Consider the following 16,986-nt stretch of genomic DNA (forward strand, 5'->3'; position numbering starts at 1 on the left):
GGGACCTCTCCAGACTCCCAAGACTGTTGAAAAATAATGGAGAGAGGTCCCGCGATGACATTGGCCAGCTCTTTCAGTACCCTGGAATGAAGCGCATTGGGCCCCATAGACTTATATTCATCCAGCTGGAGCAGCAAGACTTGAACAAGTTCAGAGTCAGCTGGGAGTTTATCGTCCCCCCTCAGTCTCGATCTTCCAACACAGGGTTCCAGGGGTCTCAGGGCCCATCATTGGTGTCAAAGACAGAGGCGAAGAAGGCATTAAACGTCTCTGCTTTGTCTACGTCCTTATTTGTGAGGTGACTGACCTCATCAAGTAATGGACCAATGTTATCTCTGACCCTCCTTTCGCTGTTAACGTATTTAAAAAAGCCCTTTTTGTTGTCCTTCACAGTGCTGGCCAGCCTGAACTCTAACAGAGCTTTGGCTGCACAAATTTTCTCCCTACGGAGAGAAAATTCACTGTGGCAAACAGCATCTCTGTAGTCCTCCCATGTCACCTGTCCTTGCTTCCAATGTCCATACACTTTCCTTTCCCACCTAAGTTCCAGAACAAGATCCCTGCTCAGCTAAGCCAGCCTTCTGCCCCTCTTGCTTGACTTCTGACACTTTGGAATTGCCTGCTCCTGTGCTCTTAAGAGATGGCTCTTAAAAAGTGACCAGCATTCATGGACCCCAATATCTTCAAAAGCAGATTCCCAGGGGACCTTACTAACTAGCTTCTTCAGCAGCCCGAAGTCTGCTCTCCCCATATCCAGGGTCAAATTTTGCTGGCAGTTTTTCTCCTATCACCAACGATTTGAAACTCAACTGCTTCATGATCACTGTGATCAAGACAGCCACCAATCACCACTTTGCCCATGAGTCTCTCCTATCACCAACTATTCGAAACTCAACTACTTGGTGGACAGCAACCAAGACAGCCACCAATCACCATTTCACCCACAAGTCCCTCTCTGTTTACAAACAACAAATCTAGGGGGGCACCTTTGCTAATCGGCTCCCTTAGTACCTGTACCAAGAAGTTATCTTCAATGTGCTTCAGAGATTTACAGGACCTGTTTGTGTCTGCTGTATGATATTCCCAATTGATGTCTGGGAAGTTAAAATCACCCATAAGGACAAGGGCAGTTGATCTAGAGATATCCCTTAATTCCTTGTAGAATAATTCATTGCTGTCATTGTCCTGGCTGGGTTTTGCTTCCATTCCATTAACTGTCATCCCATACCTGGATTGCATTAACTATCAATTTAGGAAATAAAAGACTGTAAAATCTCCATGTTCTTTAAATAGTAAGGGAACAAAACCATCATTTTGCTTCTCTTTCTGCGGTTTTCTTAGTGCTCCCTTGGTTCTTACATGCTGTTCCTTAATGTGTGTTTTGTATCCATCCCTAATTACTGTCCAAAAAACCATAAAAGGGCTCTGAGATCATCACCCAAATCATTGTACTTCCAAGAAATGTTTTTGTTTTCCTACAGTAACGTGTAATGATATCGTCAAGCACGTGGTTTAGATTCACAAATCACAGTTGATTCCAGTTGTTGCTAATAATTGTTTTTTGCAACCATCCTTCATTTGTGCACATTAAAATGTTTTTCCCCTCACTGGACTGCAAATTTCTGGGTAGTGCATTTAAGATTCCAGGTAATAGGCCTGCTCTCCCTACTTACTTCTTGCAAGTCGTTTACAAGTAGTCTGTAGACACCTACACAACTACAAACCACAAACTAAGATACACTGCTACAGAGCAACTGAAGGTTTACAGATAATTTTATAGATGCAAAGAAAAAAAAAAAAGGTTTCAAAATAGACAAGAATCCTTATTTCAGATAAACATATGCTCCTACCTCCCAGAACTGATGTTTAGCATAGTAGTCTCCCTGTGCAATCCATTCTTCTGGAGTTGAAGTTTTAGCAAACATGCTGTCATCTAAGTCTAGAAGGTCAAGGGTAATCATTTTATGTTAGAATGGACAAAGAACAGAAACCACTTGTCATGTACCAAAACTAAGCATTAACATCTCATAAGGTTCCAAACTCTTTATGATTTGTGCTCACACCAGTAATGGTAACTATGAGTTATTTATCACTTTCAATCAGCACTGAAAATCAACAAGTTGGGTTTGGTTTTGAAAGACCTTTAAAAATCATGCTTGGGTTTTGGACAAAACTTTGAGTAAATCCATTGTCTTTACAGAAAGCAAATTCTTTCATTTGATAAATCTCTTTTAGCTGCGGTGGTTTTCCGTGAACAGCCTTCATTACTGTGCATGCTAATGAATTAGCAATGAAGTTATGTATTAACATATACAACTGATCTTTAGAGCCAAAAGGGCCATAAGACCCACTGAAATCCGTGGAAATTTGCAAGGGCAGTTATCAATGCATACTGTTAGAGGGACCAAGGAATTTAACCTTCTTTATTACACAGCCTAAAAGCAAGAAAGCATGAGTAGGCTGTCCTGTCTGACAGTCTTTCAAGAAAGTTTTAGGATAACTTTACCTTCCTTTTCATCTGCTTTGACAACCTGAACAAATTCTCTTTCGATGAAATACTTAAAAGCTGGAGCCCGTTTATCACTGTCTTCATCGAAGATCCAAAGATTGACCCTGGCTCTTGTAATGGCAGTATACAATTGCTTTAGTTCTCCATTCAGCATCTGAAGCAGAACCAAAAAAAAAAAAAAAGACAACACACCAAAATAAAATAAATGAAATGCCAGATGAGCTAAATTGTTAGAAAGAAACATACTTTGCAGTTATAAGAAAACAACGAATATATATAGAATGAATAACAAATAAGAAAGTATCTTTAAGTAAGTCTAAATAGTAAATATGTGATTTTTCAATAACATAAGCCATGTCCAGCTAATTTGTATGCAACTACTGCTACAGCAAATCTAGCAGCTGCAGGTGTGACAGTCCATTTTCCTTCTGATCACTTGCACATATAATTACTGATTTTTTACCATACAATCCTGAAAATATCTGACTCACTAGATTCTAAGAAGTTTCTTTAATTTTAAGGTAGTGACACCAATCTGAAACCAGATTAAAGTAATAATAAATATTGACAAGCTGATTTGCTATTTGCTTTAACCATAGCTCTTCTGTAAATATACCTAAAAGTCTATTACAGATACTTTTTATTGTCTTATCAAATTAATTTGCACAATCTTCTCTTTCAAAATCAAGATTATATTATACAAACGTGAACAACCACCAAAAAGATAAAGCAACCTTGATAAACATGGAACTACAGGATGAAAGTATTTCTTGAAGACATTTCCCTACTTCTAAGATTTAAGAATTTAGTTTATCCTTCCCATTCCCAATGTTATGAAAAACTTACCTTGTACATTTCTACATTAAAAGGAGTTCTTTTCTGCACACCAGTAGCATCCTCTAAAGGCATTTCGATTAGCAATTTGCCTCCTACTTGCACATCCGAATCAGGAGTATACGAAGAAACGATCTTCCATTCTTTGCTAGCCTAAAATGTCAAGAGCATGAGGTTACTTGTATGCAGCAATCACTACTGCCCACATATGCAAACAAGGTCATATGTTGTGACGGACCAACACACCCCCACAACTGAAGAAGGCTCAGAGGAGATGGGCGGGGAAAAAAAGTATTATCTCAGGGAAGAATGAAAAGACTGACCACCAATTTTCATCAAGAAAGCTGAACTTCATCTCAATACAAGTGGTACTGGAGGGTAACCTTTGTTTGAGATACACAGCTGTACCAGGCAGTCATCAGGTTGAATAAACAACTTTCCCTGAAATAGCTAGTAGAGAGTAATGTCCTCCTGAGCCAGCCAGACCAACATGAGGGAAGCGAATACATGGCTCGGCCCAGGGCGTGTAAAAACTGAGCAACAAACAAAACAAACCTGCAAGAGTGCAACTGGCTTGAGCTGGCTTCAAGCTATGTATTACTTCCCGGGGACTGGGGATGCCCAGCATCATGATGGTGGAGCATATAGGGACTGCTAATGGGAATCATGTTTGTATTGTAATTTTGCTGTATACTGCCATTGTTATATTATGCTTGTCTTGTGATTTCAAGATACTGCTGTATTACTCATCTAAATCCAGATCACATGCAACGCCTAATGTAAATAAGTAAATTTGATATTAAACATGAAAACCTCCTTGGGTGGACTACAAATTTTCAGCTAAACCTGAAGATACACCCCTACAATGGATAACCCATCTATGGGGAAAAGGAGCAAATGAGGTTACCCTCACTATGGATGAGGCTTAAGGTTTAGTCCTAGGACTGAGGATTCTCCTACAAACCCCAATACCACAACAGGCAGAGTCACTGTGGGGGTGTGCTGTCTGCTGGGCCAGGCTGCTGTCTGCCAGCCCAGGGCAGGGTGAAAGGTAAATGATGGTGGGATAACGCTCATGAGCTGCAAACCGTCATGCTAAAATCTGATATCTAAGACATGTTGGATAGATCCGAGCCTGTAGGTCAGGACAGGCAGCCACCAAGCTCAGTGAGTTGTAGGCCAGCTGGCCCACAACTCACCGAACCTCGTCCCTGTAGCACCAAGGAGACTTGGAGCAAGGAGGATCCATACAAGCAGAGGGAAGTGGCTGCTGTCCTTTGGATGGTGCGCTGAAGAGGCAGTTCTCTGAACAGGACTCGGATCATTCACCTTGGCAGGAAAAGGCAATGGATTAAGGAAAGGGCCATTTGGCACATCATCTTTGGCATGCAAAGATGCAAAGATTACATCATCACTGCTTATGTAAACCATGATGGGGGGAGTGGGCAGGCACGGCCATGGACAAAACAAAAACGTTGAAGCCGTGAAGGCGGACCCACCAGTATCCCATACAGGCATATATTCTCACCCTCACTGTGCACAGGCAAGAGGGCTGGTCATTCATGCAATGAATGTATTAAGCTCACTGTGCAACACCAGTAATTGCTAGTGCTGGTCTGAGCCAGGGAGTGGAATGTCACTGGCCAACACACTCACCTTGGAAGAAGGCTCAGAGATGAGCAAAAAAATACTCATGTGGAATATCTAAGAAAGCGTGGTCAGACAATATTGGCCTTTGACATATGATGTGAGAAATTTGTATAAATGTGCACAAACATGCTTAAACATATGTTAAGTGTGGCAGCAGATCGGTGGCGTGCACTCTCATGCCAGGTAACCAATGCCAAAAAGCCAGGGCCTGAACACACCGTTCTGCAGGTTCCTGATCCCACACAAAACTAACAACCCAGAAAATCATAAGCATATTTTGAGATGTTATGTTTTCCCCCTTTTTGGTATTTAATGGAAACCTGATTATATAGTGCCAAGTTTCTGGCACAAAATGAAAAATATTCATAATAAGGCTGAAATAGCACTCTTTTTTAATTTTTATATATATATATACACACACATAGTTCAGAGCTTTAAGCGCAATCTGATACAGGTTAACTGTCTTCTTAATGGGAAAAAATGCAGGAAACCTGTCTTGCAAAATGTATTTTGAAGTTAAGATTGCAATAAATCATCAGTCAAAACACTCCTAAGCCTGTCATGGATTACAAAATGACAACCAGCTAACAGTACCAGTTTGGTCAACAGCTTGCTGGGTTTGGGGGGTTTGGGGTTTTTCCCCTTTTTGAGTCTTCATTCAAACATGCTTCATGAAACAAGACTCATTTCAAATCGCATTTTCAAGCCCAACAGAAAGAAAACTGAACACATTACAAACAGCACACAGCCACATTTGCTGTGTTTACAACAGTTCAGAAATTCAGCTTTTCAAAACTAGGAAACCTCAGGGTAAGTTGCTTTCTTGCCTGTTTGTTTAACTGCTCAAATCAACTCAATTACTCATGACTCGCAGGAAAACGGAACAATTGTATGGGAACATTTCTCCAGACCTGACATACATTAGTCTAGCTGAATTAGAACGCTTCAACACACTCAACTCCAGATTCTGCTATTAGTTCATTGTTTTTCTGAGCACAACTCGCATCACCAAAAACATATCAACTTCGAGAAATCTATCATGACAGCCACTATAACACTGTCCCCGAATCTCAGTAAGCCAGATTCAAGGTCATTCACCTCAAGTTCCTTCCTTCTGCCCTCATCACAATGTCTACTAGCCTCTATGAAAAGTCACCAGTAAGCTGCCCTGTTTTCCTTTATACATCTGTGGTTTTCATCTGCTGAAAGCCACATCTGAGACACAGTTTTGAGGGCTAGAGGCAGAAGGCATCTGCAACAGAGATGTTCACACTGAATGTTTAATTGCAGAGCAACTCTGTTGTGGGCATTCTCGAGTCTCTGCAGGCATGTTCAGTAAGGATGCTGCCTACTGCCTGGCTGGGGTGGGGAGGTGGGGCTCGGTGATGCTCCAGCAACAACAGCGAGGCTTCTGTGGTTGACAGTTTTTTGCGAGGAGCCTCAAGAACCACACCCCTGCCAGGTCTGGAGTTACAGGAAACCCTGAAGGGGCAGGGTCTGAGCTCCCTGGAGAACCACTAAGGGGGAAAAGGAAGTACATAAAAAACACAAAACAAAACACCTCCAGGAAAAAAGCCTTCTTCAACCGAGGCCATTCTATGGGCGATGGTCTCTGCTATAGAGACCATCCTGTTTCCTGACAACTCCTAAGCTAGACCAGAATGAGTTTTCTGGAGCTAAGCTGTGGATGGCTACAGATCACACCCTCTCCCCTCCCCCCAAACACACACACACCCTTTCATTCTAAACATAATTGTTTTACTAAGCTTTTAATTAAAAAAAAAATCTGTTTCATTTTGTCTGGGGCTGACAAATGATTTCAAGTCTATGAGCTAGCACACCAAAAAAATCACACTGTGAACAGAGTGGTGATGCAAAGCAGGGGGTCTAAGGTTTTTTTTTGGAACCCAGAACCCCACTATAAGATAAAGGGTATGCGAGGGTGATGGAGTGTCCCTCCATCAACTGCTGTGACCTGAACAGGGAGCAAGTATTAGGGACATGCTGTAAGCTAGCGCAGTAGTCTTGGCATGTAGCAGAAGTATGTGTGTGTGTGTGCGCGCTGTTGTGTGAACCCCAAGGCTCTCCCTTAAACTGCAACATCCAGTCTGAAGGAAATGCAGCACTAAGGGAAGAGGCGTTAATTCATAATCCTATGAGTTCCGTTTTCTACTGTGATGAAACCAACCATCTTCAGAGAAAACAATGAATCCTTCCCCCGCTGGAAAGCCAATTGGACCACTTGTAAAATCAAGACATTAACAAAAAATGCAGAAAATGGGTAAGAGTTAAATACCTCTGAGTCTGTGAAAAAGTTGTAAAGGAGTACATCATCAAATTCCAACCCCTTTGCTTCATAAACTGTCAGTACAAGTGCTAAACTGAGTTCCTCGGGTATCTTTTCCTTTGCAGTTTCATTTGCCACTAATACCACCTGTCACAAAATACATTAATGAAAAGAGCATATTAGGAAGCAAAAAAAGGTAACAGCCTCATAGAGAGAGCACACAAACATCACGATAACGGAAGAGCTTTCTCAAAACCAGACACTGTTTAACACAGACATTCCAGCACACTCTGCAAAAAAGGTCACAAAGCCGCCACTATAAGACTGACAAATGCATGGTATGAGAAGACAGTCATAGATCTGGTGTAAGAAAATTTGGAGTTAGAAAGGAATGGGGCAGGAAACACCTGATGCAAAAAAGGACAGAAAGAGCCAGACGTGTGTTAAGAAGAAACAGAAACCAACACAATAAAGGTTTCTAAGTTTAAAAAGCATAATTTATCAGTGAGATACAAGAGCTTAAAAAAGAAAGTTGTGGGCAGTCCATTTAAAATGATAATTTAGCAACAGAGCTGGAAGAATCTGCAAAAAGCCGTATACCTAAGAAAAGCAAACCTGATGTGCTCCAAATTCAATGGGTTGTGTTTTCCTTTTGTTGCCCCTCAGCAGAATTGCCTAGGTCACTATACTGCAGGACTCCAAGACCGTAGGTTTTGGTCCATCAAAGAGACCGCAATCCTTAGGAAACCTATCAAAAGATTCTGGGAAATAATGCTGAAGCAAATCAACCACTCCAGATGCTAAATGGAGAATACCTGTAATAAGCAGAATACAGATTTTAAACTTCAGCCTCAAGAGCTTAAAAAAGAAAGTTGTGGGCAGTCCATTTAAAATGATAATTTAGCAACAGAGCTGGAAGAATCTGCAAAAAGCCGTATACCTAAGAAAAGCAAACCTGATGTGCTCCAAATTCAATGGGTTGTGTTTTCCTTTTGTTGCCCCTCAGCAGAATTGCTAGGTCACTAATACTGCAGGACTCCAAGACCGTAGGTTTTGGTCCATCAAAGAGACCGCAGTCCTTAGGAAGCCTATCAAAAGATTCTGGGAAATAATGCTGAAGCAAATCAACCACTCCAGATGCTAAATGGAGAATACCTGTAATAAGCAGAATACAGATTTTAAACTTCAGCCTCACTGTCTCATACTCTCTCGCAAACACACTTTTCAAAAATTTTGTTAGAATTTTGAAATCAAGAAATATCATGACAAAAACACTAGTCAGAGAAGAGAGAAGCTGTAAAGTCCACTTTATGTTTCTGCCATTTTGAGTGGACCTCATTCTTGGGCCTGTAAAGATCAGAAAGCATGCTACAAGGGCTTAGCAGCGTCCTCACAAAATGAAGGTCATAAATGAGAAACAAGTAAGAAAAGCAGAAGTAGTACACCAATGCTGCAAAGTCTAGCGATTTGGGGGATGGGACAACAGAAATGGGTATGATTATTTGTTAAGTTTTCCTTCAAACAAATACATTCAAAACATGCAGTAAGCGCGAGTGTTCAAAAAATGACAATTTAAAAAATGTTCATTCTTGATTTTCCATTTGAGATGTCAAAATACAGAATTCGCATGTCAGAAAAAGCTGACCATCTGATCTCTTAAAAAAACAGGCTGCTTAAAGATGCTTTGAACTGGCCAGTAGAAAACTTCAATCATTAGTGACACCTGAAGAGCACAGGTTCAAATCATAAATAAATTTGTTACTCTACCTGAATGGGACCTGTAGTTCTGGTACAACTGATAGATCCTTTTTGGTTTTCTAACACGCTGCTTCTTGTTCATGGAGTTCTTGCTTGCATAATGAAACAGTGACCTCAGATCACTAAAACGAAAAGCAACTCCTTTCATTATGCTCTGGGCAGTGTCACCAGTTAGAAACATGGCATTAGGGTCATTGATGCATTTCATTAACAGTGCTAGCTCAGCTTGGGTGAAGTCCTGTATCTCATCACCATAAAACTCATGGATGGACCACGGCAGCTCCCTGAGCTTTGAGAGTCTTTGAGATAAATTATACAGCAAATCTTCTTCATCAAAATAACCTCTCTGCGATCGTATCTGCTGATAAAGACAAAAGAGGTGATAGATTTCACTCCTGTCTTCTGTGAAGTTCGGTGATCTCTTTCGGCCTAGCTTTTTGTACTGCTCTTCAGTAAGTTTACCCCCAGAGCAACTCAGTGCCTCAAAAGAGCCTTTCAGAAATGATTTTATTTCTTTCCAAACCAGTGCTGGATTGTACAAGCTTTTACCTTTTATCATTTTTGGCCATATTTCATTTGCAAATACATCATAAGTCACAAAAGTCCGAGGATCACTTTCCCTAGAGTACGCATCTGCAGCTCCTTCATCATCACGATATTCTGCTTCAACATTACCTTCTTCATCCTCATCTTGCCAATTTGGTACCACCAAGTCTTCCTGAGGACTCCAACCAACAATGGTTCTTTTAAGGCTTCCATCTTCGTTTCTCGGAAAAAATGGGTCAGGCATGGATGCATCCAGTAACAGCAACAACTGCTTGGAGGTGACAAACAGTGGAAAATTTTCATCTTTAACGTCTTGTAGCTTGTGAACATTTCGCTCCAGAGGCTTGAAGTGACTGGTTACCTTAGAAGACTTGCTAAGTTCAATGAAATTCTTCTGAACTTCTTGGCACAAGACAGGATTTTTTGTCACGAACATCTGGTGCAGGTGCTCCAGCCTGTTCGATGCTTCTGCACTACACTTTTGGTCTTCTTCATGGTCGTCACATGAATTCATTTCTGCACCAGCTGTGCCCGCAGGAACGTTTTCATCCTCGCTGTCCTGGTCATGCTCGTCGCTCACCTGCTCCTCACTCGAATCATCACTGTCCTGTTTTAGTTCACTCTCTTCATTCTCTAACCTAGCCTTTTCAACCTTACTGCACTGTCTTTGCTGCCACGTTTGCCTCTGCAGCAAAGGACCATTTGCCAAGGTGGATTTTTCCCAGTACGAATAGAATTTCTTCCAAAGCCTATACAAGCAGCAAGTCGTCTTCCCTGTCCCACTTCGCCCAATTAAAATGATTGGTTCCATGGGCTTTGGATTGAGATCAATTACTGCATACTCCAACTCCCCAACTCGGAAAGGGTATTCCACACAAGAATGTACATCATTTATAATGTTAAGCGCCATGTTAGTACTGAAGCTGTGAAATTTCATTATATTGTATTCCAATTCTGCTGCACTGGCTGGAGGGAAATACTCAGGTATGGTACGTTCTTCTGATTTTTCTGCCTCTGGGTCTTCAACATAACAACGTGGAATGCGCTTCTGTGTTGTCACATTGTGGTTCTGATGTCCTTCGTTTATGCCCTTGAGCTTTTTCCTCAAGATGCAGGATAACCCACGATTGTAGGAAATACATATATTATCTAAGACACGGTTCAGCTTGCAGTGGTCGAGAACAATGGCCCAAATTCTGATTATTTCCGTGTAAACTCTACCTGATTTTTCTGGAAGACTTTTTGTCTGTTCTGTCTCCATAATCTTTTCCGCACTCTCACTACAACGAGGAGAAAAGTCGATCGCAAGTTCCCATAGCATTCTTGCACCTTTGCCCAACTTGGCTTCATACAGCTGGATATCAGCTTTCAAGTGCTTCAGTGGCTTCTGAAGGCCCCTAGTCCATTCCCCATTGCCAAGCTGCTTAATTGTCATTATAGTTCTAGCTTTCAGATAATGAGGCACAGCTTTGCTGCCCAATGTCTTCAGTATTTCAGGTGTGCACTCTATTTCCCAGGTCATGTTATCAAACTCCTGCACATATGCCTCAATATCCAGAATCTTCCCCTTCTCTTCCTGTGGTTCTTCCTTCTCTCCATTAGGCAGAGCCATACTAAATTCCCCTGCTCCCTTCTTTTTCTCCCAATTATTCCCTTTTCCTTCAGGATAAGCTATGCTTCCACAAGGTTGCAAGGACTCACTTTTTCCTTCTTCCAAATTAGTCTGAGCTGAAGATGGCTTTTGTACCAGAGGATGATCCTTTCTTAGGGTATCACCCAACTTCAGTTGTTGAATTAAAGCTGTGATTGCCTGCACTAGACTTTCCTGCAGTGTCAAAGGGCTATTTATTCTTTCTGTTTCCTGCTTCGCCAACTGATCTTTCTTTGTCTTTACAGAACATGGGGGTTTTAAATCATTATGTGCTGCGTTGCCAGATGGTGCCTTTAATGAGGACCCAGATGAAGAACGCCCTGTGCTCTTTGGCTGTGAAATCTCAGAGACTGAAATGGGCTTAGATGTTTTAACCAGCTGCCCTGCTATATCCTGCCGGTACTTCTTTTTCTCCAGTGCAGCAGTATTCCAGGCAAGTAGCAGTGGGTCATTTTTTTTAATTCTATGCTTCACATCTCTTCCTAATTTGTTTTTTATATTAAAGTTAACATCAAATTTTGCCAATGAATCTATTATTCTCTTAGCCTGTTTTGAAAATCCTCTCTGGAAAATAACATGCATCACTGTATTTCCATTGTTGTCTTGTATGTTTGGATTAAGATATGGAAAGTCAGAAGGTCTTGAAGCAAAGAGATCAAGTAGATAGTTCAGGATGTTTAAACCAGTGCCATCTGAAAGCAAGAGAACATACAAAAAAATCACTTGCTTTACAAGGCTGCTTCGTAGGCCAACAATTTTTAATACTGTTTTTCTGCAGCTATTAAGTGAAAATCAATTTGCTTTCAAAAGAAAAGAAAAATCTACGTTTCATGTTTGTAAAACATGCTTATTTGAAATGGCTCAAAACTGAGCTTTTCTAATATCCAGGGAAAACAAAGCAAGGGCAGCAAAGCTTTAAAAATCCCTAGTGCTGCAATTGTGCCTGTAGCATCAGTCAGTTTCATTCCTTTTTTAACCTCCTGGTGCAGACAGATTCGTTCATCTTCCAACATCAGCCCTGACTGGTACCCAAGCATTAGGCTGGTGACTCTGGTCACCTGGACAAGCGGCAGCTCTGGGTACTGCTCTGGGGTCATTTGAGTCATTTTAATATGCCACCCAGAAGTAACCTGTTGCAGATAACTTTGGTTTACTAAAATAATCTGTGGCAAATCCCAATTATTTCCTGGTATCTGAGGCCTCTAGAGCAATTTCCTACAAAATAAGATTAGTCCAATATATCTCTGGGGAAAAAAAAACCAAAAAGAGATATTCTACAGCTTTCTGGATTTAATCCAGATAATGTATGTGATTTAAACCAGATAATATATGCGAAACATTTATTTCCTAACCGCAAAATAGTAACACACCAAAATCATTATAAAGAAATTCCACCTCAAAAACTTTACACACTGAAAAATACTTAAGAGAAGATATTGTCATTGAACTTCTTAACCTTTTGATTTAAAATTTACAACTGGCAGTATCTATGCTTTTAATCTCTCTTAAAGCTATTAAATGAAATGTGTGTGCTTTAAAAATGCGTAAGTTCAGTATTTTAAATTATTTTAATCCTTCAACTCAAAAATGTATTTTTTCTTAATTTAAAATCAAACCTGACTTTGGGGCTTAATTTGATAGTTTACCTGAATTTCTTACATTTTTATGTAAGCCCTACAGTCCTCTCACTGACTCCTCTTCTGAACAAAACTTTGCTTGATTGAGAACTGAACAAAAACTGGGAAACAGATTTCAGATGTCACTGTAGGATTTCCTTCAAAGTCTGCTGCCATTGCTCTGCCTTTACCTTTGTTTCTTCCTAGATCCTTCCCGTTTACTTCATTCCCACCTAGTACATATTTTACAGGGTTTCAGAGAGGAGCCTTCCTTTCTAAATCAGCTTGATTAAACAAGAGTATGTTCACAAAACAGTAACTGATGGAGACATTACAGCTGCTTGATTCCCCTGGTCACCTGAGCTGCCATTAACTCTCCTCACAGTCCCAGCCACTGCAACCAGAAAGCAGAACACATCAGCTTAACAAAGATTGGTGCGTATCCTCTGGCCTGCAAATTCTGGGGGCTGAGACACAGTCAAACATCCTGATCTGCTGCCTCTGCTATCACATCAGTAAACAGCAGCAGAAGGGGCAGTGGGCCAGACAGGTAAGAAATAGGGAAGTTTTCAACAGTTGCTGTGAAAACGGATGGTGCACATCTGCTAGAGCCCTTTGTGTCCCCTAGGCCCGAGCACACAAAAGCCTTACCTCTATTATTGAAACAGATGGAAACTGCAGCATGCAAAGGAGTATCTCCTTGTGCAATGGAGACATTTTGAGGATCTGCACCTTTGGTCAGCAGCAAATATACAAGTTCAAAATAATTATTTTTGAGGCATATTTGCAATGGTATTTCAGAGTTGGTTCCAATCCCATCTGGCAGAGCTGGTGTGAAAGGACACAAAAATATCAGGGGTTAAATCTGATATGCCAGATCTGCAAAATACAGAAAGTTCTAAACAGATGAAGGTACATGCCGACTGCTGAGCAGGCCACTTTTTTTTGTCAGCTTTTTACATGTATCTGTTAAAGAGTTATTGACTAAGAAAATCTTCAGAATCTCCTCTTATCTCCCATTGTTGTGATAGGAAGACAGAAAGGCCAGAACATATCTTCTTCAAGTAAGTCAGTCACTGACCAAAACAAGAAGCCTCCTTGCACCTCTGGCACTCACAAGGCCGCAGCAGGACGGTGTGTCCATAATTTATAGCTAACATCAAGTTATAAGATGAAATGAAAAATGCTAGAGTAATCCTAGGAATAAGTCTCATGCAAAACAAGAAAAATTATGATGCCCACACTAGCCAAAAAAAAAAAAGGCATCTGGTCATGCCTTTGAAATCACTGAAGTAGTCAATTACTTGTAACATAACAACAGACTGAACCCAAAAACTGTGGCATACAATTTCTACCAGGATAATATTGTGGCTGAAGACAGATAAATTAAAAACCAAAGAAACTACAAGCAAAGGAGCAACAATAATCTCAGGGCTGGTAAAAGGAAAGAGGCCAGAGAGCCAAATTTAATTTGAAAAACATCTTTTGGCCTCTTTCCTTTTACCAGCCCTGAGAGCCAAATTTAATTTGAAAAACATCTTTCATCCGATGTAGCCTTACTAGCTTCCCCATGTCGCACGCAGTGGATACAGCCAACAGACTGCACTCCAACAAGCTGCTGCACTTACACAGAGCCACAAAAAACATGTGTTGGTATTTCTGAAACTATGTTGCTCCAAACATGCCAAATCAAATATCGGATCTATTATAACACATTAATATTGCACAGTTTTTCACCTCCTCGTTCAATCAAGCATCTTATGAGGTGCACTTGCTTATCCGATCTGTCACACCGTTGGATAACGTTGCCAATGTCAACATCTGAAAGACTGCAGTTTTTGAAGAGTCCTCCACCTGAGGTGTTTTCCCCACTGGCTTTCCCTGTTAGCAGCAGCAAAACTTTCTGCCACATTTGCTTCTCCAGCAACTGTTTTATGAAGTTGTTAGCACAGGCATGGGAGATGTTGCAAACCACCCCTTCAGGGATTTCTGCAAGACAGTCAAGACAACGTAACTTACTCAAACCACATAATAAAATCAATCTTGCTGTAAACTAATTTCAGAATAATGAACTCATTAAATTGAAAGTACAGAACAGCAAAATGCAACACTTGCATCTTTCTGTCCTGATGCTGACAGCCAAGTAAGTTTGAACATTTTGATTCATCATACTGAAATTTTGTGCATATCCCGGTGGTTCTACGTGCAAAACACAACAGCAAAAATAAGTAAAAGCACATTGTTCCAGTACTATCAGTTGCAGAAACAGGGAAGGGAAGGAAGGGTAAGAGAGCAAAAACAGTACGTTAGCATCAAACACATTTTTCACAGAGATTAAGTTTCGTGAAGGGGAGAAATGGGAACTCGCTGTACCTTTCAGAGAAGACAGCAGTTTCAGAAACCGCTTAACTGCATCTTCCTTCAATACATTTTTATGATGTGCTCCATTTTCAAGCTTGTAGAACTGGACGAACTGTTCAAGAACATCCAGGAGAGAATCTGTATCAGCTATGGCTCTGCTTTCATTCCCCCCTGTAAAACATTACAGAAATTGAAAATCCAGTTCCTTGCTGGCATGTTTTCAGGGCAAGACTGTAATATGTTATATCTCAGGGCTCTGAGAAATGTGTAGTGGCAGGTTAAAATCAGATGGCTGAAACTCTTACTGCCAAAGCCAGTCCTGTGACAGACTTCATATCCCAAGGGATATTTGATACACTCATCGAATACACTCTTTACCATAATACACTAAGCTGAAAATTGTAATAGTTCACAAGTTGATCTGCATGCAGGCAGGACACTGCTGCCTTACAGTGATATCATTATTCAGAATTTTTAGAGTAGATGACTAAAAACAGTCTTATTGGACTGTGAAAAATAAGTCCTGGACATAACAAGACTTATTTTTCAATAGGAGTCTAAACCATGGCTTGAAAAGATCAGCTGAGTTTCCTCAGTTTCTGAACCTCCTGAGTTTCTGAACCTGAGAGTCCTGCAGAAACATCTTGCCTCACCGGCCAGTCTGTCAGTTCTCATGCGGATACCCACAAGAGCTGCTCCAAATGGCCTCCTACGACTGAATCCTCTGCTGGAAATGTCTGTGGCCCACTACAGTCTCTTTCAGAGCTAGAATGTAAGTAGCAGCCAAGCTGTAGTGCCATGCTGCCACGAAGATGCATCCTGCAGAGACCCTCCAGTCCTGAGGATAGACAGCTCCCATCTCCTGCCCCAACTAATATCTCTCCGACCACACTGCGGTACAGGCGGCTCAGGCTTGCTCCGTTTGTTAGGGCAGACAAGAAACTACATAAGGGTTAGCCACTCTCGATACTGTCACACTGGGGTGGTATTGCACAATTCGTATGTTTTCTCATTCTCATTTATTGGCGTGGAAGAGGAAATTCCCATTATTTGCGCAATCACACCTGATACATTAGTTTTCAGAATGGAAAATGATAACAAACCAGACAAATCAGAATCCTTTTCAGAACTGACAGGCTATTATAAAAAAGCAGACTGGAAACCAGTTTATCACCCCAGTTCATGAGATTTCATATTAGCACTGGGACAATTAAGATTTGTGTCTTTCTGTATGACAACAGGTCCTTTGCAAACTGCCTAGAAATATCATTAATAATTTTTTTAAACATTCTTTGAAATTTCCCAATACTCCAAGAGTGTAACTAAATTTTAGTTCCCCTGCTTTGGTTATGAGAGGCTCTCATAGTTTTAGTCTGATAGTCTGCTCTGCTACTCTTTTCCCTTAACATGTGCAGAGGCTAAAATTTTCCAAGTAATACAGGAGTTTTAGCTGCGTATCACCGACATAGATCAAAGATGGCCAAAACTTTGTGAACAAAGAGCTCTTACTAAAATGTTATTTTGTTTTTAAAAATGTCAGCAACTTTTCACTCACATTTTCAACACTTCAGAGCTTCCCTTTGTCAATATTGGCTCATTGAACATGAGCCAGCAGTGTGCCCAGGCGGCCAAGAAGGCCAATGGCATCCTGGCCTGTATCAGAAATAGTGTGGCCAGCAGGAGTAGGGAAGTGATTGTGCCTCTGTACTCGGCACTGGTGAGGCCGCACCTCGAATACTGTGTTCAGTTTTGGGCCCCTCACTACAAGAAGGAC

The 16,986-nt window shown here is 41.0% G+C and overlaps 1 protein-coding gene across 1 annotated transcript in view; it reads right to left on the reverse strand.

Moving 5' to 3' along the window:
- TRANK1 (tetratricopeptide repeat and ankyrin repeat containing 1) overlaps positions 1-16,986 on the reverse strand; it is a 46,869-nt gene that overhangs the window by 15,474 nt on the left and 14,409 nt on the right. Inside the window, exons 9-17 of the mRNA XM_009272426.2 lie at positions 15,225-15,383; positions 14,589-14,840; positions 13,503-13,679; positions 9,048-11,927; positions 8,236-8,435; positions 7,290-7,427; positions 3,356-3,496; positions 2,507-2,663; positions 1,851-1,939 (exon numbers count right to left, since the gene is read on the reverse strand). Of these exons, the coding sequence (XP_009270701.1) occupies positions 1,851-1,939; positions 2,507-2,663; positions 3,356-3,496; positions 7,290-7,427; positions 8,236-8,435; positions 9,048-11,927; positions 13,503-13,679; positions 14,589-14,840; positions 15,225-15,383 (4,193 nt within the window). The remainder of the gene's footprint in view (positions 1-1,850; positions 1,940-2,506; positions 2,664-3,355; positions 3,497-7,289; positions 7,428-8,235; positions 8,436-9,047; positions 11,928-13,502; positions 13,680-14,588; positions 14,841-15,224; positions 15,384-16,986) is intronic.

Source organism: Aptenodytes forsteri, unplaced genomic scaffold, assembly GCF_000699145.1.
Source record: "Aptenodytes forsteri isolate BGI_AS27 unplaced genomic scaffold, ASM69914v1 Scaffold398, whole genome shotgun sequence".
Taxonomy (NCBI): domain Eukaryota; kingdom Metazoa; phylum Chordata; class Aves; order Sphenisciformes; family Spheniscidae; genus Aptenodytes; species Aptenodytes forsteri.